This window comes from Entelurus aequoreus, linkage group LG28, assembly GCF_033978785.1.
Source record: "Entelurus aequoreus isolate RoL-2023_Sb linkage group LG28, RoL_Eaeq_v1.1, whole genome shotgun sequence".
NCBI lineage: Eukaryota > Metazoa > Chordata > Actinopteri > Syngnathiformes > Syngnathidae > Entelurus > Entelurus aequoreus.
The window spans coordinates 12,845,555-12,870,006 of record NC_084758.1 but is presented as its reverse complement, the minus strand read 5'-3'; the positions used below and the strand labels follow the sequence as shown (position 1 = coordinate 12,870,006).

Sequence of the window (24,452 nt, the reverse complement as noted above, 5' to 3'; positions counted from 1 at the left end):
AAAGGCCTACTGAAATGATTTTTTAAAATTTAAACGGGGATAGCAGATCCATTCTATGTGTCATACTTGATCATTTCGCGATATTGCCATATTTTTGCTGAAAGGATTTAGTAGAGAACATCGACGATAAAGTTCGCAACTTTTGGTCGCTGATAAAAAAAGCCTTGCCTGTACCGGAAGTAGCGTGACGTCACAGGTTGAAGGGCTCCTCACGTTTCCCCATTGTTTACAATGCAGCTAAAGCGATTCGGACCGAGAAAGCGACGATTACCCCATTAATTTGAGCGAGGATGAAAGATTCGTGGATGAGGAACATGAGAGTGAAGGACTAGAATGCAGTGCAGGACGTATCTTTTTTCGCTCTGACCGTAACTTAGGTACAAGCTGGCTCATTGGATTCCACACTTTCTCCTTTTTCTATTGTGGATCACGGATTTGTATTTTAAACCACCTCGGATACTATATCCTCTTGAAAATGAGAGTCGAGACCGCGAAATGGACATTCACAGTGACTTTTATCTCCACGACAATACATCGGCGAAGCACTTTAGCTACGGAGCTAACGTGATAGCATCGGGCTTAACCGCAGATAGAAACAAAAGAAATAAACCCCTGACTGGAAGGATAGACAGAAAATCAACAATACCATTAAACCATGGACATGTAACTACACGGTTAATGCTTTCCAGCCTGGCGAAGCTTAACAATGCTGTTGCTAACGACGCCATTGAAGCTAACTTAGCTACGGGACCTCACAGAGCTATGCTAAAACATTAGCTATCCACCTACGCCAGCCAGCCCTCATCTGCTCATCAACACCCGTGCTCACCTGCGTTCCAGCGATCGACGGAGCGACGAAGGACTTCACCCGATCTTCGATGCGGTCGGCGGCTAGCGTCGGATAGCGCGTCTGCTATCCAAGTCAAAGTCCTCCTGGTTGTGTTGCTGCAGCCAGCCGCTAATACACCGATCCCACCTACAGCTTTCTTCTTTGCAGTCTCCATTGTTCATTAAACAAATTGTTAAAGATTCACCAACACAGATGTCCAGAATACTGTGGAATTTTGCGATGAAAACAGAGCTTTTTGTATTGGATACAATTTGTCTGAATACTTCCGTTTCAACGATTGACATCACGCGCATACGTCATCATATACAGTATAGACGTTTTCAACCGGAAGTTTCGCGGGAAATTTAAAATGTCACTTTATAAGTTAACCCGGCCGTATTGGCATGTGTTGCAATGTTAAGATTTCATCATTGATATATAAACTATCAGACTGCGTGGTCGGTAGTAGTGGCTTTCAGTAGGCCTTTAAAATGTAATAACGGAAATTATCGGTATCTGTTTCAAAAAGTTAAATTTATGACTTTTTAAAACGCCGCTGTACGGAGCGGTACACGGACGTAGGGAGAAGTACAGAGCAGTTGCGTCTCCCAGTCATACTTGCCAACCCTCCCGATTTTCCCGGGAGACTCCCGAATTTCAGTGCCTCTCCCAAATATCTCCCGGAGCAACCATTCTCCCGAATTTCTCCCGATTTCCACCCAGACAACAATATTGGAGGCGTGCCTTTAAGGCACTGCCTTTGCGTGCCGGCCCAGTCACATAATATCTACGGCTTTTCACACACACACAAGTGAATGCAAGGCATACTTGGTCAACAGCCATACAGGTCACACTGAGGGTGGCCGTATAAACAACTTTAACGCTGTTACAAATATGCGCCACACTGTGAACCCACACCAAACAAGAATGACAAACACATTTCGAGAGAACATCCGCACCGTAACACAACGTAAACACAACAGAACAAATACCCAGAACCCCTTGCAGCACTAACTCTTCCGGGACGCTACAATATACACCCCCCGCTACCCCCCCACCTCAACCTCCTCATGCTCTCTCAGGGAGAGCATGTCCCAAATTCCAAGCTGCTGTTTTGAGGCATGTTAAAAAAAATAATGCACTTTGTGACTTCAATAATATATATGGCAGTGCCATGTTGGCATTTTTTTCCATAACTTGAGTTGATTTATTTTGGAAAACCTTGTTACATTGTTTAATGCATCCAGCGGGGCATCACAACAAAATTAGCCATAATAATGTGTTAATTCCACGACTGTGTATATCGGTATCGGTTGATATCGGAATTGGTAATTAAGAGTTGGACAATATCGGAATATTGGATACCGGCAAAAAAGCCATCATCGGACATCTCTAATTAAAATGACCAAAATAGGGTAAATTTCGTACATATTGTTATGAAGGTGTCTGTTGTTACTACATTATATATATATACTTGCAGTGTGTATATACAGTCGTGGTCAAAAGTTTACATCCACTTGTAAAGAACATAATGTCATGGCTGTCTTGAGTTTCCAATTATTTCTACAACTCTTTTTTTTTTGTGATAGAGTGATTGGAGCACATACTTGTTGGTCACAAAAAACACTCTTGAAGTTTAGTTCTTTTATGAATTTATTATGAAAATGTGAGCAAATCTGCTGGGTCAAAAGTATACATACAGCAATGTTAATATTTGCTTACATGTCCCTTGGCAAGTTTCACTGCAATAAGGCGCTTTTGGTAGCCATCCACAAGCTTCTGCTTGAATTTTTGACCACTCCTCTTGACAAAATTGGTGCAGTCCAGCTAAATTTGTTGGTTTTCTGACGTGGACTTGTTTCTTCAGCATTGTCCACACGTTTAAGTCAGGACTTTTTCTAAAACCTTCATTCTAGCCTGATTTAGCCATTCCTTTACCACTTTTGAGGTGTGTTTGGGGTCATTGTCCTGTTGGAACACCCAACTGCGCCCCAGACTGATGATTTTAGGTTGTTCTGAAGAATTTGGAGGTAATCCTCCTTTTTCATTGTCCCATTTACTCTCTGTAAATAACTAGTTCCATTGGCAGCAAAACAGGAACAGAGCATAATACTACCACCACCATGCTTGACGGTAGGAATGGTGTTCATGGGATTAAAGGCCTCTTATTTTCTCCTCCAAACATATTGCTGGGTATTGTGGCCAAACAGCTCAATTTTTGTTTCATCTGACATCACATGGACAAAGATAAGACCTTCTGGAGGAAAGTTCTGTGGTCAGATGAAACAAAAATTCCCCAAAATAATGCAGTTCCCCTTTAACAGTCCTCTACCGACCCAATTAGGGACCAGTGCAAAAAAAGTACTGGGTATACAACCCCAATGGAGGCATTTCAGTCAACACACCTGCTTGTTGTTTCTGTCTTGCAGAGAACCGTCTCATCTTGGACGCCTTCGCCAAGGAATGCAGTCGAGTCCTCAGCCTCCTCAACAATGGGCGGCTGCTGCAACCCTCGCCGTCCTCCGCGTCTTCGGCCAACATCAAGCTGGAGGACGTGTCCGTGGGCCGCCGTTGCAAGTCCAAGCCTGAGGAGCGCTCCTCCTCCTCCTCCTCCTCCTCTCCCTCCACCGAGCCAGAAGACGAGGCCCAGCAAAGCCAACAGACCTCCGCCGTCCTCAGCATCTTCACAGACTCGCTGCACAACTATCTGCTCTCGGGGCAGCAACAGCAAGCCCGTCTGGTTGTGGTCCAGGACGAGGACCAGCAGTGCCACTCGGCGGAGACCGTCTCTCCCTCCAGACGCGCCCTGGGCGGGTGGGGCGGCTCGCCGACGCCCTCCGACTCGTACGGACACCCTTCGTCCACGCTGCCCGAGGAGGACGAGGAGGAGGAGGAGAGCTGCTGCCCACGTTGTTTGGAGCTGGAGCAGGAGGTGCTGTCGCTGCAGCAGGAGAACGAGGAGCTTCGCAACAAGCTGGAGAATGTCCCAGGTGCGTCCGTCCGATCAATGGCCTCGTGTCACTCATTGCACGTCATAGGCACCGATCCCGTTTGAAAAATGGCCAATTCATTATGAGTAGAAAAAATGTCCCGGAAATCTGGGAAATTTTGGAATTTGACAAAAAAAAAAAAGCCTGAGATTCCCGAATAGGCTGAACAGTTTGAAGTTGGAACGGTTGAAATGCGTTGAAAGATGTGGAAGGAGTAGTCGCAGAGAAAAAAGTGTGGGAATAGGGCTTTGGAAAAGCAGGAATTCTGGAAAATCCTGGAATTTTTTTTTTACTTGGAAAAGGGGAAGTTTAAATGTCCAGACTGGTGGAATGTGTTGAAGGTGGAATGGTTTGAATCGGTTGAAACATTTGGAAATGGTGGAAATTTGAAAAATGGCCAATTCATTTTGAATGGGAAAAATGTCCTGGAAATCTGGGAAATTTTTGGAATTTGTCAAAAAAAAAAAAAAAAAGCCTGGGATTCCCGAATAGGCTGAACAATTTGAAGTTGGAACGGTTGAAATGCGTTGAAAGATGTGGAAGGAGTAGTCGGAAGAGAAAAAAGGGTGCAAATAGGGCTTTGGAAAAGCAGGAATTCTGGAAAATCCTGGGATTTTTTTGAATTTGGAAAAAAGGCAGTTTAAAATTCCAGGATGGTGGAATGTGTTGAAGGTGGAATGGTTTGAATAGGTTGAAATATGTGGAAATGGTGCATGTTTGAAAATGGCCAATTCATTTTGAATGGGAAAAATGTGCCGGAAATCTGGGAATTTTTGGAATTTGTCAAAAAAAAAGCCCACGATTCCCGAATAGGCTGAACAGTTTGAAGTCGTAACGGTTGAAATGTGTTGAAAAATGTGGAATGAGTAGTCGCCAGAAAAAAGGGTGGAAATAGGGCTTTGGAAAAGCAGGAATTCTGGAAAATCCTGGAATTTTTTTTTTACTTGGAAAAGGGGAAGTTTAAATTTCCAGAATGGTGGAATGTGTTGAAGGTGGAATGGTTTGAATCGGTTGAAAAATTTGGAAATGGTGGAAATTTGAAAAAATGGCCAGTTCATTTTGAATGGGAAAAATGTCCTGGAAACCTGGGAAATTTTTGGAATTTGTCAAAAAAAAAAAAAAAAGCCTGGGATTCCCGAATAGGCTGAACAGTTTGAAGTTGGAACGGTTGAAATGCGTTGAAAGATGTGGAAGGAGTAGTCGCAGAGAAAAAAGGGTGGGAATAGGGCTTTGGAAAAGCAGGAATTCCGGAAAATCCTGGAAAAAATTTTTTACTTGGAAAAGGGGAAGTTTAAATGTCCAGAATGGTGGAATGTGTTGAAGGTGGAATGGTTTGAATCGCTTGAAACATTTGGAAATGGTGGAAATTTGAAAAAATGGCCAATTCATTTTGAATGGGAAAAATGTCCTGGAAATCTGGGAATTTTTGGAATTTGTCAAAAAAAAAAAAACAGCGATTCCCGAATAAGGCTGAACAGTTTGAAGTTGGAACGGTTGAAATGCGTTGAAAGATGTTGAAGGAGTAGTCGCAGAGAAAAAAGGGTGGGAATAGGGCTTTGGAAAAGCAGGAATTCTGGAAAATCCTGGAATTTTTTTTTTACTTGGAAAAGGGGAAGTTTAAATGTCCAGAATGGTGGAATGTGTTGAAGGTGGAATGGTTTGAATAGGTTGAAAAATTAGGAAATGGTGGAAATTAGAAAAATGGCCAATTCATTTTGAATGGGAAAAATGTCCTGGAAATCTGGGAAATTTTTGGAATTTGTCAAAAAAAAAAGCCTGTGATTCCCGAATGGGCTGAACAATTTGAAGTTGGAACGGTTGAAATGCGTTGAAAAATGTGGAAGGAGTAGTCGCAGAGAAAAAAGGGTGGAAATAGGGCTTTGGAAAAGCAGGAATTCTGGAAAATCCTGGATTTTTTTTTTACTTGGAAAAGGGGAAGTTTAAATTTCCAGAATGGTGGAATGTGTTGAAGGTGGAATGGTTTAAATAGGTTGAAAAATTAGGAAATGGTGGAAATTTGAAAAATGGCCAATTCGTTTTGAATGGGAAAAATGTCCTGGAAATCTGGGAAATTTTTGGAATTTGTCAAAAAAAAAAAGCCTGTGATTCCCGAATGGGCTGAACAATTTGAAGTTGGAACGGTTGAAATGCGTTGAAAGATGTGGAAGGAGTAGTCGCAGAGAAAAAATGGTGGAAATAGGGCTTTGGAAAAGCAGGAATTCGGGAAAATCCTGGAATTTTTTTGAACTTGGAAAAAAGGCAGTTTAAAATTCCAGGATGGTGGAATGTGTTGAAGGTGGAATGGTTTGAATAGGTTGAAAAATGTGGAAATGGTGCATGTTTGAAAATGGCCAATTTATTTTGAATGAGAAAAATGTCCCGGAAATCTGGGAATTTTTGGAATTTGTCAAAAAAAAGCCCACGATTCCCGAATAGGCTGAACAGTTTGAAGTTGTAACGGTTGAAATGTGTTGAAAAATGTGGAAGGAGTAGTTGCCAGAAAAAAGGGTGGAAATAGGGCTTTGGAAAAGCAGGAATTCTGGAAAATCCTAGAATTTTTTTTTTACTTGGAAAAGGGGAAGTTTAAATTTCCAGAATGGTGGAATGTGTTGAAGGTGGAATGGTTTGAATCGGTTGAAAAATGTGGAAATGGTGGAAATTTGAAAAAATGGCCAATTCATTTTGAATGGGAAAAATGTCCTGGAAATCTGGGAATTTTTGGAATTTGTCAAAAAAAAAGCCTGCGATTCCCGAATAGGCTGAACAGTTTGAAGTTGTAACGGTTGAAATGCGTTGAAAAATGTGGAAGGAGTAGTCGCAGAGAAAAAAGGGTGGAAATAGGGCTTTGGAAAAGCAGGAATTCTGGAAAATCCTGGAATATTTTTTTTACTTGGAAAAGGGGAAGTTTAAATTTCTAGAATGGTGGAATGTGTTGAAGGTGGAATGGTTTGAATCGGCTGAAAAATTTGGAAATGGTGGAAATTTGAAAAAATGGGCAATTCATTTTGAATGGGAAAAATGTCCTGGAAATCTGGGAAATTTTTGGAATTTGTCAAAAAAAAAAAAAAAAAAAGCCTGAGATTCCCGAATAGTCTGAACAATTTGAAGTTGGAACGGTTGAAATGGGTTGAAAGATGTGGAAGGAGTAGTCGCAGAGAAAAAAGGGTGGAAATAGGGCTTTGGAAAAGCAGGAATTCAGGAAAATCCTGGAATTTTTTCTCACTTGGAAAAAAGGCAGTTTAAATTTCCAGGATGGTGGAATGGTTGAAAAATGTGGAAATGGTGCAAGTTTGAAAATGGCCAATTCATTTTGAATGGGAAAAATGTCCCGGAATTCTGGGAAATCTGGGAATTTTTGGAATTTGTCAAAAAAAAACAACCTGCAATTCCCGAATAGGCTGAACAGTTTGAAGTTGGAACGGTTGAAATGCGTTGAAAAATGTGGAAGGAGTAGTCGCCAGAAAAAAAGGTGGAAATAGGGCTTTGGAAAAGCAGGAATTCTGGAAAATCCTGGATTTTTTTTTAACTTGGAAAAGGGGAAGTTTAAATTTCCAGAATGGTGGAATGTGTTGAAGGTGGAATGGTTTGAATAGGTTGAAAAATTTGGAAATGGTGGAAATTTGAAAAAATGGCCAATTCATTTTGAATGGGAAAAATGTCCTGGAAATCTGGGAAATTTTTGGAATTTGTCAAAAAAAAAAAAAAAAAAGCCTGAGATTCCCGAATAGGCTGAATAATTTGAATTTGGAACGGTTGAAATGCGTTGAAAGACGTGGAAGGAGTAGTCGCAGAGAAAAAAGGGTGGGAATAGGGCTTTGGAAAAGCAGGAATTCTGGAAAATCCTGGAATTTTTTTTCTACTTGGAAAAGGGGAAGTTTAAATTTTCAGAATGGTGGAATGTGTTGAAGGTGGAATGGTTTGAATAGTTTGAAAAATGTGGAAATGGTGCATGTTTGAAAATGGCCAATTCATTTTGAATGGGAAAAATGTCCTGGAAATCTGGGAATTTTTGGAATTCGTCCAAAAAAAAGCCCACGATTCCCGAATAGGCTGAACAGTTTGAAGTTGTAACGGTTGAAATGCGTTGAAAAATGTGGAAGGACTAGTTGCCAGAAAAAAGGTTGGAAATAGGGCTTTGGAAAAGCAGGAATTATGGAAAATCCTGGATTTTTTTTTTACTTGGAAAAGGGGAAGTTTAAATTTCCAGAATGGTGGAATGTGTTGAAGGTGGAATGGTTTGAATAGGTTGAAAAATTAGGAAATGGTGGAAATTTGAAAAATGGCCAATTCATTTTGAATGGGAAAAATGTCCTGGAAATCTGGGAAATTTTTGGAATTTGTCAAAAAAAAAAAAGCCTGGGATTCCCGAATGGGCTGAACAATTTGAAGTTGGAACGGTTGAAATGCGTTGAAAGATGTGGAAGGAGTAGTCGCAGAGAAAAAAGGGTGGAAATAGGGCTTTGGAAAAGCAGGAATTCCGGAAAATCCTGGAATTTTTTTGAACTTGGAAAAAAGGCAGTTTAAAATTCCAGGATGGTGGAATGTGTTGAAGGTGGAATGGTTTGAATAGGTTGAAAAATGTGGAAATGGTGCATGTTTGAAAATGGCCAATTCATTTTGAATGGGAAAAATGTCCCGGAATTCTGGGAAATCTGGGAATTTTTGGAATTTGTCAAAAAAAAAGCCTGCGATTCCCGAATGGGCTGAACAGTTTGAAGTTGTAACGGTTGAAATGCGTTGAAAGATGTGGAAGGAGTAGTCGCAGAGAAAAAAGGGTGGGAATAGGGCTTTGGAAAAGCAGGAATTCTGGAAAATCCTGGAATTTTTTTTTTACTTGGAAAAGGGGAAGTTTAAATGTCCAGAATGGTGGAATGTGTTGAAGGTGGAATGATTTGAATCGGTTGAAACATTTGGAAATGGTGGAAATTTGAAAAATGGCCAATTCATTTTGAATGGGAAAAATGTCCTGGAAATCTGGGAAATTTTTGGAATTTGTCAAAAAAAAAAAAAAAAGCCTGGGATTCCCGAATAGGCTGAACAATTTGAAGTTGGAACGGTTGAAATACGTTGAAAGATGTGGAAGGAGTAGTCGCAGAGAAAAAAGGGTGGAAATAGGGCTTTGGAAAAGCAGGAATTCTGGAAAATCATGGAATTTTTTTGAATTTGGAAGAAAGGCAGTTTAAATTTCCAGGATGGTGGAATGTGTTGAAGGTGGAATGGTTTGAATAGGTTGAAAAATGTGGAAATGGTGCATGTTTGAAAATGGCCAATTCATTTTGAATGGGAAAAATGTCCTGGAAATCTGGGAAATTTTTGGAATTTGTCAAAAAAAAAAAAAGCCTGCGATTCCTGAATAGGCTGAACAATTTGAAGTTGGAACGGTTGAAATGCGTTGAAAGATGTGGAAGGAGTAGTCGCAGAGAAAAAAGGGTGGAAATAGGGCTTTGGAAAAGCAGGAATTCTGGAAAATCCTGGAATTTTTTTTTTACTTGGAAAAGGGGAAGTTTAAATGTCCAGAATGGTGGAATGTGTTGAAGGTGGAATGGTTTGAATCGGTTGAAAAATTTGGAAATGGTGGAAATTTGAAAAATGGCCAATTCATTTTGAATGGGAAAAATGTCCTGGAAATCTGGGAATTTTTTGGAATTTGTCAAAAAAAAAAAAAGCCTGAGATTCCCGAATAGGCTGAACAGTTTGAAGTTGGAACGGTTGAAATGCGTTGAAAAATGTGGAAGGAGTAGTCGCCAGAAAAAAAGGTGGAAATAGGGCTTTGGAAAAGCAGGAATTCTGGAAAATCCTGGATTTTTTTTTAACTTGGAAAAGGGGAAGTTTAAATTTCCAGAATGGTGGAATGTGTTGAAGGTGGAATGGTTTGAATAGGTTGAAAAATTTGGAAATGGTGGAAATTTGAAAAAATGGCCAATTCATTTTGAATGGGAAAAATGTCCTGGAAATCTGGGAAATTTTTGGAATTTGTCAAAAAAAAAAAAAAAAAGCCTGAGATTCCCGAATAGGCTGAACAATTTGAATTTGGAATGGTTGAAATGCGTTGAAAGATGTGGAAGGAGTAGTCACAGAGAAAAAAGGGTGGAAATAGGGCTTTGGAAAAGCAGGAATTTGGGAAAATCCTGGAAATTTTTTGAATTTGGAAAAAAGGCAGTTTGAAATTCCAGGATGGTGGAATGGTTTGAATAGGTTGAAATATGTGGAAATGGTGCATGTTTGAAAATGGCCAATTCATTTTGAATGGGAAAAATGTCCCGGAAATCTGGGAATTTTTGGAATTTGTCAAAAAAAAAGCCTGAGATTCCCGAATAGGCTGAACAGTTTGAAGTTGGAACGGTTGAAATGCGTTGAAAGATGTGGAAGGAGTAGTCGGAGAGAAAAAAGGGTGGAAATAGGGCTTTGGAAAAGCAGGAATTCTGGAAAATCCTGGAATTTTTTTTAACTTGGAAAAAAGGCAGTTTAAATTTCCAGGACGGTGGAATGTGTTGAATGTGGAATGGTTGAAAAATGTCGAAATGGTGCAAGTTTGAAAATGGCCAATTCATTTTGAATGGGAAAAATGTCCCGGAATTCTGGGAAATCTGGGAATTTTTGGAATTTGTCAAAAAAAAAAAAGCCTGCGATTACCGAATAGGCTGAACAGTTTGAAGTTGGAACGGTTGAATTGCGTTGAAAAATGTGGAAGGAGTAGTCGCCAGAAAAAGGGTGGAAATAGGGCTTTGGAAAACCAGGAATTGTGGAAAATCCTGGAATTTTTTTTTTACTTGGAAAAAGGGAAGTTTAAATTTCCAGAATGGTGGAATATGTTGAAGGTGGAATGGTTTGAATTGGTTAAACATTTTGGAAATGGTGGATGTTTAAAAAATGGCCAATTAATTTTGAATGGGAAAAATGTCCTGGAAAACCTGGAATTCTGGGAAATCTGGGAATTTTTGGAATTTGTCAAGCACCCAGGGGCCCGAGTACCCGCGAGGGATTGATGGCAACTTTCAATCTTTAAAATAATTTTTGAATAATCAACCTTGTTGTTAATTTTGTGGCGAGTTGGGTCCGTTTTACATAATATATAAGTCACAATCCATATAGTCTATAAATAACAAAGTCTAACCAAGACTTCATTGCGCCCGATTATGGTCTAATGACACAATAATCTTGACTTTCGACATACTAAAACAGTGCGAATGAAGGGCATACTTACTCAACAGCCATACATGTCACATTAAGGGTGGCAGTATGAACAATGCCAACACTGCCATAAACATGTGCCATATAGTGAAACTAGGGATGTCCGATAACGGCTTTTTGCCAATATCCGATATTCCGATATTGTCCTCTCTTTAATTACCGATACCGATATCAACCCATACCGATATATACAGTCGTGGAATTAGCACATTATTATGCCTAATTTGAACAACCAGGTATGGTGAAGATAAGGTCCTTTTTTTTTTATTAATAAAATAAAATAAGATAAATAAATTAAAAACATTTTCTTGAATAAAAAAGAAAGTAAAACAATATAAAAACAGTTACATAGAAACTAGTAATGAATGAATATGAGTAAAATTAACTGTTAAAGGTTAGTACTATTAGTGGACCAGCAGCACCCACAATCATGTGTGCTTACGGACTGTATCCCTTGCAGACTGTATTGATATATATTGATATATAATGTAGGAACCAGAATATTAATAACAGAAAGAAACAACCCTTTTGTGTGAATGAGTGTGAATGTGGGAGGGAGGTTTTTTGGGTTGGTGTACTAATTGTAAGTGTATCTTGTGTTTTTATGTTGATTTAATAAAAAAACTATACCGATAATAAAAAAAAACGATACCGATATTTTCCGATATTACATTTTAAAGCATTTAAAGGCCGATAATATCGTCAGGCCGATATTATCAGACATCTCTAAGTGAAACCACACTAAACAACAATGACAAACACGTTTTGGAAGAATATTTGCACCGCAACACAACATAAACACTACAGAACAAATTCCCAGAATTCCCTGCAGCACCAACTCTTCCGGGACGCTACAATATAAACAAACGCCATTGGCGAATCTACACCTAAAATCCATTGTAATGATACCACGGACAATAGCGTATCTAGTCGATCATCGGCGGCAGGCCTGGCCCTAACCAATCTGGCGCCCTAGGCAAGATTTTAGGTGGCGCCCCCCCACATCGGCATTATTATTTTCCATAACAATTTAGCCCCCTCCACAATATTAACCCGACGTTAAAACAGAACTGGCTATTTATTGATTAGCAATTGCCGAATCATGTAACATTAGCTTAATGCTAAAAAGCCAGGTTACTATCACATTCTGTAACAGACAAATAATTTCATGTAGGCTAACGTTACCTACCTGCTACCTCTGTCTTTTTCTCGTTTCTCCTCTTCTTTTCTCTTTTTTCTTCCCTGGGCACCTGACAGTTTTGGCCGTTTTGACATCCTGTGTTGATTTTTTGTCATGATACGGGAAGGGAAGGGGGGGGGGGGCGTAGTGTTGTAACAAATAATATTTCTATTAAATAGGCTTTACTTTGCATTTTAATTAACGTGGGATTATTTTTTGTATTTAGAAATAATAGTACCGACTTTTTTTTCTTTTCTTTTTTTTCTCCAACATTTGTGGCACTGGCGTGGCGCCCCCTGATGGACGGCGCCCTTAGCATTTGCCTATACGGCCTATGCCACGGGCCGGCCCTGATCGGCGGTCACTCGAACAAGTATGACGATCCTCCTAGTAGGGGTGTATCCCTTTATGGAGGATGCCTGTGCGTGACTTAGTTTAACGTGGGGAGACTGGTGCACAGACAGTCACCACACGATCCTTGACAGATCCGGGTCAGGGTCCAGTGGCATGGAGTCCAAGACGACTGCTGCAGCCTTCTTCCGCCATCGCAGCCGTTGTGGTAGTTCTTAAATCTACCGTCTTCCGCCTGCTCCGCCGGTGAGGTCTTCACCGTATCCCTGGCTAGGGGGCAGTCAGGTACTAGGCCTTTGCCAAAGGCCACCTGGGGTAACAGTAGTAAAGGGGTTACCCTCCTAGTGCTCCAAGACCCCATAGAGGAGCCTCCACTGCCGGATGCACTTTAACGTCATGCCCAGGACAGATAGATCTAGTCGATACTACTATGATTACATCGATACTTTTTAACATCACAAAATCTTTCGTTTTTATGTTTTTTATACTATGTTTATAAATTCAGGAAATATGTCCCTGGACACATGAGGACTTTGAATATGACCAATGTACGATCCTGTAACTACTTGGTATCGGATTGATACCTAAATGTGTGGTATCATCCAAAACTATTGTAAAGTACCAAACAACAGAAGAATAAGTGATCATTACATTTTAACAGAAGTGTAGATAGAACATGTTAAAAGAGAAAGTAAGCAAATATTAACAGTAAAAGAACAAGTAGATTAATAATTCATTTTCTACTGCTTGTCCTTAAATTTTTTGACTAAATAATAGGTAGATAAATGACACAATATGTTACTGCATATGTCAGCAAACTAATTAGGAGTCTTTGTTTGTTTACTTACTACTAAAAGACAAGTTGTCTTGTATGTTCACTATTTTATTTAAGGACTAAATTGCAATAAGAAACATATGTTTAATGTACCCTAAGATTTTATTGTTAAAATAAAGCCAATAATGAAATTTTTTGTGGTCCCCTTTATTTAGAAAAGTACTGAAAAGTACCTAAATACTTTTGGTACTGGCACTGGTACACCGAGCACCCACTGGCAGAAATGTAGATCGGCGCCTATGCTGTACGTTATTGTTTCTTCTCTCACCGACTTCCATTTGGACACAGTTCCGTGTCAAGACGTCCTCGACTACTTCAAGAATGTTCTGGACTTTCACAACCAGCTCGTGCCGCCGATACCAGAGGAGGCGCTCACAGAGGTAGGAACAGTTGGAAAGCCTGAAAACATAGTGCACATGTTGTCCTTTTGAAAATAAATCCCTCAATCTGACTTTGCAGGAAGAAGAACAGCAGACAGTGTTTGAGGTTGGTGGTTCTACTCCAATGTAATCCTTAGATCAGTGGTTCTCAAATGGGGGTACGCGTACCCCTGGGGGTACTTGAAGGTATGCCAAGGGGTACGTGAGATTTGTTTTAAATATTCTAAAAATAGCAACAATTCAAAAATCCTTTATATATATATATATTTATTGAATAATACTTCAACAAAATATGAATGTAAGTTCATGAACTGAACATCAAATCAAGTAGGCTATTCCATTCATTACAATGCAACAATGCAATATTCAGTGTTGACAACTAGATTTTTTGTGGACATGTTCCATAAATATTGATGTTAAAGATTTATTTTTTTGTGAAGAAATGTTTCGAATTAAGTTCATGAATCCAGATGGATCTCTATTACAATCCCCAAAGAGGGCACTTTAAGTTGATGATTACTTCTATGTGTAGAAATCTTTATTTATAATTGAATCACTTGTTTATTTTTCAACAAGTTTTTAGTTATTTTTATATCTTTTTTTCCAAATAGTTTAAGAAAGACCACAACAAATGAGCAATATTTTGCACTGTTATACAATTTAATAAATCAGAAACTGATGACATAGTGCTGTATTTGACTTCTTTATCTCTTTTTTTTCAACCAAAAATACTTTGCTCTGATTAGGGCAGAGGTGTCCAAAGTGCGTCAGGTGTCAGAAAAGTTACCACAGGGATAACTGGCTTGTGGTAGAATATTCCATTTGCGGCCCGCAGCTAATCGTTTACCGGCCCCCCACACATTCTGCAAAAATGGCAAAATTGATAGTATTGCAAAAATTAAATTAAAAAAATTTTTAAAACAGTGGAATGAGGTGAAATCTAACGAGAAAAAATTGCAATGTTGACACAAAGCTGCCATGCAGGCTGTTTTTTTTTCTTTTGTCTTTGTTTATTTTTATTTTTTTTTGCAATTGCTCGAGAAAAAAAAAAAAAAAAAAGGCAAATAATCTATGTTACAATGAATTATTACTTAAAAAATTTCACTTTAAAATGTTTTATGTGGAAAAAATATTGCGTATATTGTGTGGTTGCCATATAAAAACATCAACGTTTTATATGACAAAAGAGCATAAAACAAACAAAATAATAGCTCAAACGTAAAATCAACAGATATATATGAAGTTGATCTCGTAATTTAAGTGTGAAAAGTAAAAAAAAAAACTAATAAAAATATCACTTTATGAGTGGGAGACCTTTTGGTTCCCAAATATATTTAGTGGGATTTTATTTAACTTTTCACTGTGATTACTCAAAAATATTAAAGAATTAAAATCAATGGTGTCCTGCATTATTGATCTTTTAGGGCTCTAATTACTAAATACTGCATATTTCAGTTTTACTATAAAAAACAAAGTTGTCTTTGACAGAAAAGGCATACAAACTGTTGTTTTTTTACTTGATATCAACCTGAAGTTGTTATAGAGATATACTATAAAAAAATGTTATAATAATTTGACTTATTTTTAACATTTTAATGACTGAGACCCTTGACCCTTGATTGGTCCCCGGGAGCCCTAAAGGTTAAAAAAAAAAAATCTATATATTTTGTTATGGTTTGAAAACGAAAAATATCAAAATGGCCCCCGGTATGCTTAAATTGTTCCGTGTGCGGCCCTCAGTGGAAAAAGTTTGGACACCCCTGAATTAGGGGGTACTTGAATTTAAAAAATGTTCACAGGGGGTACATCACTGAAAAAAGGTTGAGAACCACTGCCTTAGATGAAGACGAGTGAAAACAAGTCCAGTATCTAATCCATAAAGTTACATTGGTATCGCTTCATGTCTTCCATGGTAGACCAGGTATCAGCCAGACAATAAATAGGGATCCTTCTAGGGTTGTACGGTATACCGGTATTAGTATAGTACCGCGATACTAATGAATCATATTCGGTATTATACCACCTCTGAAAAGTACCGGTCCGCCACCCCCCCCACAAGTAGATTAATAATTAATTTTCTACCGCTTGTCCTTAATGTTAACAAAATAATAGAATGGAAAATGACACAATATGTTACTGCATATGTCAGCAGCTAAATTAGGAGCCTTTGTTTGCTTACTTACTACTAAAAGACAAGTTGTCTTGTAAGTTCACTATTTTATTTAAGGACAAACTTGCAATAAGAAACATATGTTTAATGTACCCTAAGATTTTTTGTTCAAATAAAGCCAATAATGCCATTTTTTGTGGTCCCCTTTATTTAGAAAAGTATCAAAGTACCAAAAAGTATTGAAATAATTTTGGTACCGGTACCAAAATATTAGTATCGGGACAAAACTAGGTTGCGCAATATAAATGATATACATTTGGCTGACAATAGAGTTTTTAATATTAAAAATGAATGTTATTGACACATTCTAGCTGTGTCTGCAAATTTGACAGCGATGTAGCGACTAACGTAGCGACTCACCTCCATGGCGGAAAATAGGAGGAGGATAAGCTAACCGCAAGCTCAAGCTCTTAATATTTTTTTACTATCAAAAATTGTTTTTGTCATTTTTGTAATTGTTTATGAACTCAGGAAATACTTGATTGTAAAATATGTCGATGGAAAGGGGGTGTGACGTTCATATGTTGTCAATATTCAGTGTTTTATCATTCATGGAAAAATTTAAAATTCCATTACGTTTTTTAAGGCGGTTTGTCATAACGTTTTTAGCATTCAATCAGACATTATTGTGAGGTTTTGTATTAGTGTTCCTAAAAATAGGTATACCGGCCCCCGGACACATTTTTTTTCTCTAAATTTGGCCCCCCGAGTCAAAATAATTGCCCAGGCCTGCACTAGAGCTACACTCGGCCTGGTACTTTTCCCTAATTCATCCATTTTTTAATTTTCCTGAGGGAACTCTCCTGAATAAAGTACTATCTATAACCCTGATGCAAGTTGTTGCTTGCATTAAAAGCACAATCTTATTGAGACGGTAAGTGTGGTCCATGGATGATATGGTCACCTGTGCAGCAAAACCTTACAGATGCCTCCTCCCTGCAGGGAAGCAAGCAGCTGCTGGAGAACTACCCGCTCTTCATCAGCAGCAAGCAGTGGGACGAGGCCGTCAACTCTTCCAAGAAGGACGGCAGGCGGCTGCTGCGCTACTTGATCCGCTTCGTCTTCACCACCGACGAGCTCAAGTTCTCCTGCGGCCTGGGCAAGAGGAAGCGCTCGGTCCACCTGAGGGAGTCGGGCCAGGAGAGGCGGCCGCTCAACCCCGTCAAAGTCAGCTGCCTCAGAGGTACCCGTGGGCTCTTCTGTTTGCCGAGACATCCCAGGTCTGAGCATTTTTCAAAACCGTTCCATCATTTCCGATCGCGAGATCGTGCGAGCTCGGTCTTGACTGGGTATTGGATTATAGGGCTGTGAATCTTTGGGCACCACAAGGTTCGATTCGATTCTTGAGGGTAACGATTCTCAATCCAAACGATTCTCCATTCAAAACTATGCTCGATTCGAAATCAATACTTTTTTAATAACAATGGGTTTTACTTGTTACGGTACAGGGGAAGAAGACGGCAAAGACAGGAGGGATGTTGTTTAGCTCTTTATTTATTAATATATATATATATATATATATATATATATATATATATATATATATATATATATATATATATATATATATATATATATAATAAGAAATGAAGTTTGTAAACTAATCCAAAATGTGTTTGGTGCGACTATGTGTAGCGATTAACTGAGGGGTAATACCAGGAGTGTTGAGCGAGAGCAGGAATTCCAAGAGGGGCAAGGCAGGCTCGAAGGTCCAGGGACAGGCAGGAAGTCGGGGGCAATAGCGAGGCGTCAGAAGTCTGTCGAGATCCAAGAGGCAGCGAACCAGAGGGAATACGGGGAGACGAGACACACAGCTCGTAACGCGGGAACGAAGGAATGCCGCTGGAAGGCGACAAGGGGACACGAGACGAATGAACACGAAGGGGGAGAAAACACAGAGAGAGGGTGTATAGAGCTAGACGAGTCGGCTTACTGTACTGAACAGGTCGCTACGTTCTGGCCCGGAACGCAGGTTTGCACTGGCTTAAGAAGCCCCGGAAGCTCGTCAGCGACAGGTGTGTGGATTGCTGATGGAAAGCAGCGGTCTGCTGCAGCCGGAGTGGCGCGCGTAGGAACGCTCTTGGAGGTGCGCCCAGCGCAAATGAATGCCCCCTGGGCCGTGACACTACTTCCATGATGAACTACATTCCTCCATAAAATAGATTAACAGCTCTGATACATTTCCATATTACTTGAAAGAAAATTGGTTTTGTTTAATAACACCTAAACATTTAATAAAGTGGCTGGACAGGACAGATTTTGGGATAAAAAAAAATGTTTAAATCGATTTTTGGATTTTTTAAAATTGATTAAGAATCGTTACAAATAAGAATCACGATTCATTCGAAAATCGACCCTATTGGACAACAGTATAAATGTCATAAAAATTAGCAAAAAATGTGTAATATAATATGTGATGTGGTGGTGAATTGTCCAGGGTGTACCGAATGCAGCTGGGATAGGCTCCAGTACCCCCGACAGGGACAAGCGGTAGTAAATGGATGGATGGATGGTTTTGTTTAATAAAGTTTTACCTAAACATTTAATAAAGTGGCTGGACAGGACAGATTTTGTGATTTTTTTTTTAATCGATTAAGAATTGTTACAAATAAGAGTCGCGAGTCATTCGAAAATCGACCGTATTGGATGAGCACACCCCCCACCCCTGCAGTCAGCTAACCATGATTACATCCCCCCAAAAAATGTTATTTCCCAAACACATTGCTTTTTATAATTTTTCTCATTCCTATACAGCGGCGAGGTTTTTACCTTGTGCGCAGAGGCGTCCAAATCGTGGCCATGGGGCCGTTTGCGGCCCACAGCTCAAGTTTTGTGGGCCCGTGGCATATTGTTGCAATAAAATCAAAGAATAAACAGTATAAAAGTAATAACAATGAGCAAAAATGTGTAATATAATATGTGATGAGGTGGCGACTTGTCCAGGCTGTACCCCGCCTTGCGCCCGAATGCAGGTGGGATAGGCTCCAGCAACCCCGTGACCCTGACAGGGACAAGTGGTAGAAAATGGATGAATGGATGGTTTTGTTTAACAAGTTTGGACAGATTTGGGGATTTTTTTTAAAAGATTAAAAATAATTACAAATAAGAGTCGCGAGTAGAGATGTCCGATAATATCGGGCTGCCGATATTATCGGCCGATAAATGCTTTAAAAGGTAATATCGGAAATTATCGGTATCGGTTTCAAAAAGTAAAATGTATGACTTTTTAAAACACCGCTGTGTACACGGACGTAGGGAGAAGTACAGAGCGTCACTAAACCTTAAAGGCACTGCCTTTTCATGCTGGCCCAATCACATAATATCTACGGCTTTTCACACACACAAGTGAATGCAAGGCATACTTGGTCAACAGCCATACAGGTCACACTGAGGGTGACCGTATAAACAACTTTAACACTGTTTACAAATATGCGCCACACTGTGAACCCACACCAAACAAGAATGACAAACACATTTCGGGAGAACATCCGCACCGTAACACAACATAAACACAACAGAACAAATACCCAGAACCCCTTGCAGAACCCCGCCCACCTCAACCTCCTCGTGCTCTCTCAGGGAGAGCATGTCCCAAATTCCAAGCTGCTGTTTTGAGGCATGTTAAAAAAACATAATGCACTTTGTGACTTCAATAATAAATATGGCAGTGCCATGTTGGCATTTTTTTTCCATAACTTGAGTTGATTTATTTTGGGAAACCTTGTTACATTGTTTAATGCATCCAGCGGGGCATCACAACAAAATTAGGCATAATAATGTGTTAATTCCACGACTGTATATATCGGTATCTGTTGACATCGGAATCGGTAATTAAGAGTTGGACAATATCGGATGTCGGCAAAAAAGCCATTATCGGACATCTCTAATTACAACTACAAGTAATATTTTTAGGTATGTCCGATAATGGCTTTTTGCCGATATCCGATATTCCGATATTGTCCAACTCTTAATTACCGATACAGATATCAACCGATACCGATATATACAGTCGTGGAATTAACACATTATTATGCCTAATTTGGACAACCAGGTATGGGGAAAATAAGGTCCTTTTTAAAAAAATTTATAAAATAAAATAAGATAAATAAATTAAAAACATTTTTTTGAATAAAAAAGAAAGTAAAACAATATAAAAACAGTTACATAGAAACTAGTAATGAATGAAAATGAGTAAAATTAACTGTTAAAGGTTAGTACTATTAGTGGACCAGCAGCACGCACAATCAGGTGTGCTTACGGACTGTATCCCTTGCAGACTGTATTGATATATATTGATATATAATGTAGGAACCAGAATAGTAATAACATAATGTGTGAATGAGTGTAAATGGGGGAGGGAGGTTTTTTGGGTTGGTGTACTAATTGTAAGTGTATCTTGTGTTTTTTATGTTGATTTAAAAACATTTTTAAAAAAATGATACCAATAATAAAAAAAACGATACCGATAATTTCCGATATTACATTTTAAAGCATATCGGACATCTCTAAATATTTTAATAAAAAACCACAATAGAAGTGACCAATCTGGTCTTCCTGATCATCAACCTAGTCCGCCAGTCTTCTTGCATATCCTCCAATAATAAGATCACTTTCTGTAAAACTGCATGGTTTCACTGCGTCAAGAAGCCTTTCATTGGGATTCCGACCTGCAGGCCACACATTGAGAGCCATGCATTGCAAAAGGGTTCGATTTTCTTGATGGAGCGTGTGGTTCATGTGTCAACTTCAGATCACTCCGAGACAAGGGCGGCATAGCTCGGTTGGTAGAGGTTCAATCCCCGCTTCCGCCATCCTAGTCACTGCCGTTGTGTCCTTGGGCAAGACACTTTACCCACCTGCTCCCAGTGCCACCCACACTGGTTTAAATGTAACTTAGATATTGGGTTTCACTATGTAAAAGCGCTTTGAGTCACTAGAGAAAAGCGCTATATAAATATGATTCACTTCACTTCACTTATGTTTCCCCGCCAGAGTTCATCCGGATGCACTGTGCCTCCAACCCAGACTGGTGGATGCCCTCGGAGGAGCAGATCAACAAGGTTTTCAGCGACGCCGTCGGACACGCTCGGCAGGGCCGCGCCGTGGGCACCTTCCTGGGCGGCGGCGGCGGCATCTACATGGACAGCTTTGACGGACAGCTGTCGCAGGACGAGCTGTATTTAAAAGGCTGTCACAACGGCCAGCTGGACTGAAGTCTTCTGTAAAGTTCAAGTTAAAGTACCACTGATAGTCACACACACACACACTAGGTGTGGTGAAATTACCCTCCGCATTTGACCCATCCCCTTGTTCCGCCCCCTGGGAGGTGAGGGGAGCAGTGAGCAGCAGCGGTGGCCGCGCCCGGGAATCATTTTTGGGTGATTTAACCCCCAATTCCAACCCTTGATGCTGAGTGCCAAGCAGGGAGGTAATGGGTCCCGTTTTTATAGTCTTTGGTATGACTGGTAAAAACCGCATATCTGCTCCACTTACACCAAGGCTGGGCGACCTTTTTCCAGTGCTTTTTCCAATGCTCTTTCCAACAATTCTCTGGGGTTTTCTTTGCAGAATTGCAAGGCGGGGTCACGAGCAGTGGACACAGAGGTCCAACATTCCAACTGAGGTTATCTATCAGCCTCGTTTTGTCAATTTTGTAGCTGCAAATCACTGGGAAAAAAATCTTCAAAACCAGGTTAGACTCTTAAAGGGATTTAGCGCCACGTTTAAGTCTTCCGTTGTTTTACTTCATTTGGGACTATTTTACACATTTGTGCTTCATCAAGCCTTTCCATTACACATTTTGGGTTTTTTCTCCAACAAGCACCTTTTTAAATGAGAAGTACCGTATTTTTCGGACTATAAGTCGCAGTTTTTTTTCATAGTTTGGCCGGGGGGTGCGACTTATACTCAGGAGCGACTTATGTGTGAAATTATTAACACATTACCGTAAAATATCAAATAATATTATTTAGCTCATTCACGTAAGAGACTAGACCAGGGGTCACCAACGCGGTGCCCGCGGGCACCAGGTAGCCCGTAGGGACCAGATGAGTCGCCCGCCGGCCTGTTCTAAAAATAGCTCAAATAGCAGCACTTACCAGTGAGCTGCCTCTATTTTTACATTTGTATTTATTTACTAGCAAGCTGGTCTCGCTTTGCCCGACATTTTTAATTCTAAGAGAGACAAAACTCAAATAGAATTTGAAAATCCAACAAAATATTTTAAAGACTTGGTCTTCACTTGTTTAAATAAATTCATACTTTTTTTTACTTTGCTTCTTATAACTTTCAGAAAGACAATTTTAGAGAAAAAATACAACCTTAAAAATTATTTTAGGATTTTTAAACACACATACCTTTTTACCTTTTAAATTCCTTCCTCTTTTTTCCTGACAATTTAAATCAATGTTCAAGTAAATTTTATTTTTTTTTTTATTGGAAAGGATAATAAATACATTTTAATTTAATTCTTCATTTTAGCTTCTGTTTTTTCGACGAAGAATATTTGTGAAATATTTCTTCAAACTTATTATGATTAAAATTCAAAAAAATTATTCTGGCAAATCTAGAAAATCTGTAGAATCAAATTTAAATCTTATTTCAAAGTCTTTTGAATTTATTTTAAAATTTTTGTTCTGGAAAATCTAGAAGAAATAATGATTTGTCTTTGTTAGAAATATAGCTTGGTCCAATTTGTTATATATTCTAACAAAGTGCAGATTGGATTTTAACCTATTTAAAACATGTCATCAAAATTCTAAAATTAATCTTAATCCGGAAAAATTACTAATGGTGTTCCATAATTTATTTTTTAAAAGTTTTTCTCTTCTTTTTTTCGGTTGAATTTTGAATTTTTGTCGAAATTGAAGACAAACTATGTTTCAAAATTGAATTGTCATTTTTTTCGTGTTTTCTCCTCTTTTAAACCGTTCAATTAAGTGTAAATATCATTAATTATTAATAATAACATAGAGTCAAAGGTAAATTGAGCAAATTGGCTATTTCTGGCAATTTATTTAAGTGTGTATCAAACTGGTATTATCGCATTAATCAGTACCCAAGAAGTAGCTCTTGGTTTCAAAAAGGTTGGTGACCCCTGGACTAGATGTATAAGATTTCATGGGATTTAGCGATTAGGAGTGACAGATTGTTTGGTAAACGTATAGCATGTTCTATATGTTATAGTTATTTGAATGACTCTTACCATAATATGTTACGTTAACATACCAGGCACGTTCTCAGTTGGTTATTTATGCCTCATATAACGTACACTTATTCAGCCTGTTGTTCACTATTCTTTATTTATTTTAAATTGTCTTTCAAATGTCTATTCTTGGTGTTGGGTTTTATCAAATACATTTCCCCCAAAAAATGCAACTTATACTCCAGTGCGACTTATATATGTTTTTTTTCCTTCTTTATTATGCATTTTCGGCCAGTGCGACTTATACTCCAAAAAATACGGTATGTTTTGGTCACCTGTGCACTTTTGCATAACCCACATGTCCGGTTTTTTGTCAGGTGACGCGTCCTCTTTGGCCCACTTTGGCTCCAAAGAGTGACGAGCTGGCTGCTGTGCTGTCTGGTGCAGTTTCAACCAAAGCTTTTTGACATCCTGCAGAAGGTCAACGATGTCTCCTAGATTTGTTTTAGGTATTTCATTCTTTTTTTCCCCCCTATCGGGCTGCCGCCGTTCAACAATGCCTTAAATTCGACCTAATCAGCATTATTCTATGTAGGTAATCACAACTGTAGCACAGCACAGCATCTTGATGTGCACTTTCCTCCTACTACAAAACCCAAAACCAGTGATGTTGGCACATTGTTTAATTCGTAGATAAAAACAGAATACAATGATTTGCAAATCCTTTTCAACTTATATTCAATTGAATAGACTGCAAAGACAAGATACTTAACGTTAGAACTGAGAAACTTTTTTTTTTTTGTGCAAATAATCATTAACTTAGAATTTAATGGCAGCAACACATTGCAAAAAAGTTGGCACAGGGGCATTTTTACCACTGTGTTACATGGCCTTTCCTTTTAACAACACTCAGTAAACGTTTGAGAACCGAGGAGACACATTTTTGAAGCTTTTCAGGTGGAATTCTTTCCCATTCTTGCTTGATGTACAGCTTAAGTTGTTCAACAGTCCGGGGGTCTCCGTTGTGGTATTTTAGGCTTCATAATGCACCACACATTTTCAATGGGAGACAGGTCTAAACTACAGGCAGGCCAGTCTAGTACCCGCACTCTTTTACTATGAAGCCACGTTGTTGTAACACGTGGCTTGGCATTGTCTTGCTGAAATAAGCAGGGGCGTCCATGATATCGTTCCTTGAATGGCCACATATGTTGCTCCAAAACCTGTATGTACCTTTCAGCATTAATGGTGCCTTCACAGATGTGTAAGTTACCCATGCCTTGGGCACTAATACACCCCCATACCATCACAGATGCTGGCTTTTCAACTTTGCGCCTATAACAATCCGGATGGTTGTTTTCCACAACGGCCACAGTTTCCAA

General features: G+C 39.2%; 1 protein-coding gene across 1 annotated transcript in view; it reads left to right on the top strand.

Moving 5' to 3' along the window:
• LOC133645223 (BEN domain-containing protein 4-like) overlaps nucleotides 1–22,025 on the top strand; it is a 41,747-nt gene extending 19,722 nt beyond the window's left edge. Inside the window, exons 2-6 of the mRNA XM_062040105.1 lie at nucleotides 3,259–3,819; nucleotides 13,665–13,756; nucleotides 13,836–13,862; nucleotides 16,869–17,109; nucleotides 20,919–22,025. Coding sequence (XP_061896089.1) covers nucleotides 3,259–3,819; nucleotides 13,665–13,756; nucleotides 13,836–13,862; nucleotides 16,869–17,109; nucleotides 20,919–21,139 — 1,142 coding nt within the window. The 3' untranslated portion in view covers nucleotides 21,140–22,025. The remainder of the gene's footprint in view (nucleotides 1–3,258; nucleotides 3,820–13,664; nucleotides 13,757–13,835; nucleotides 13,863–16,868; nucleotides 17,110–20,918) is intronic.
• The last annotated feature ends 2,427 nt before the right edge of the window (nucleotides 22,026–24,452 follow it).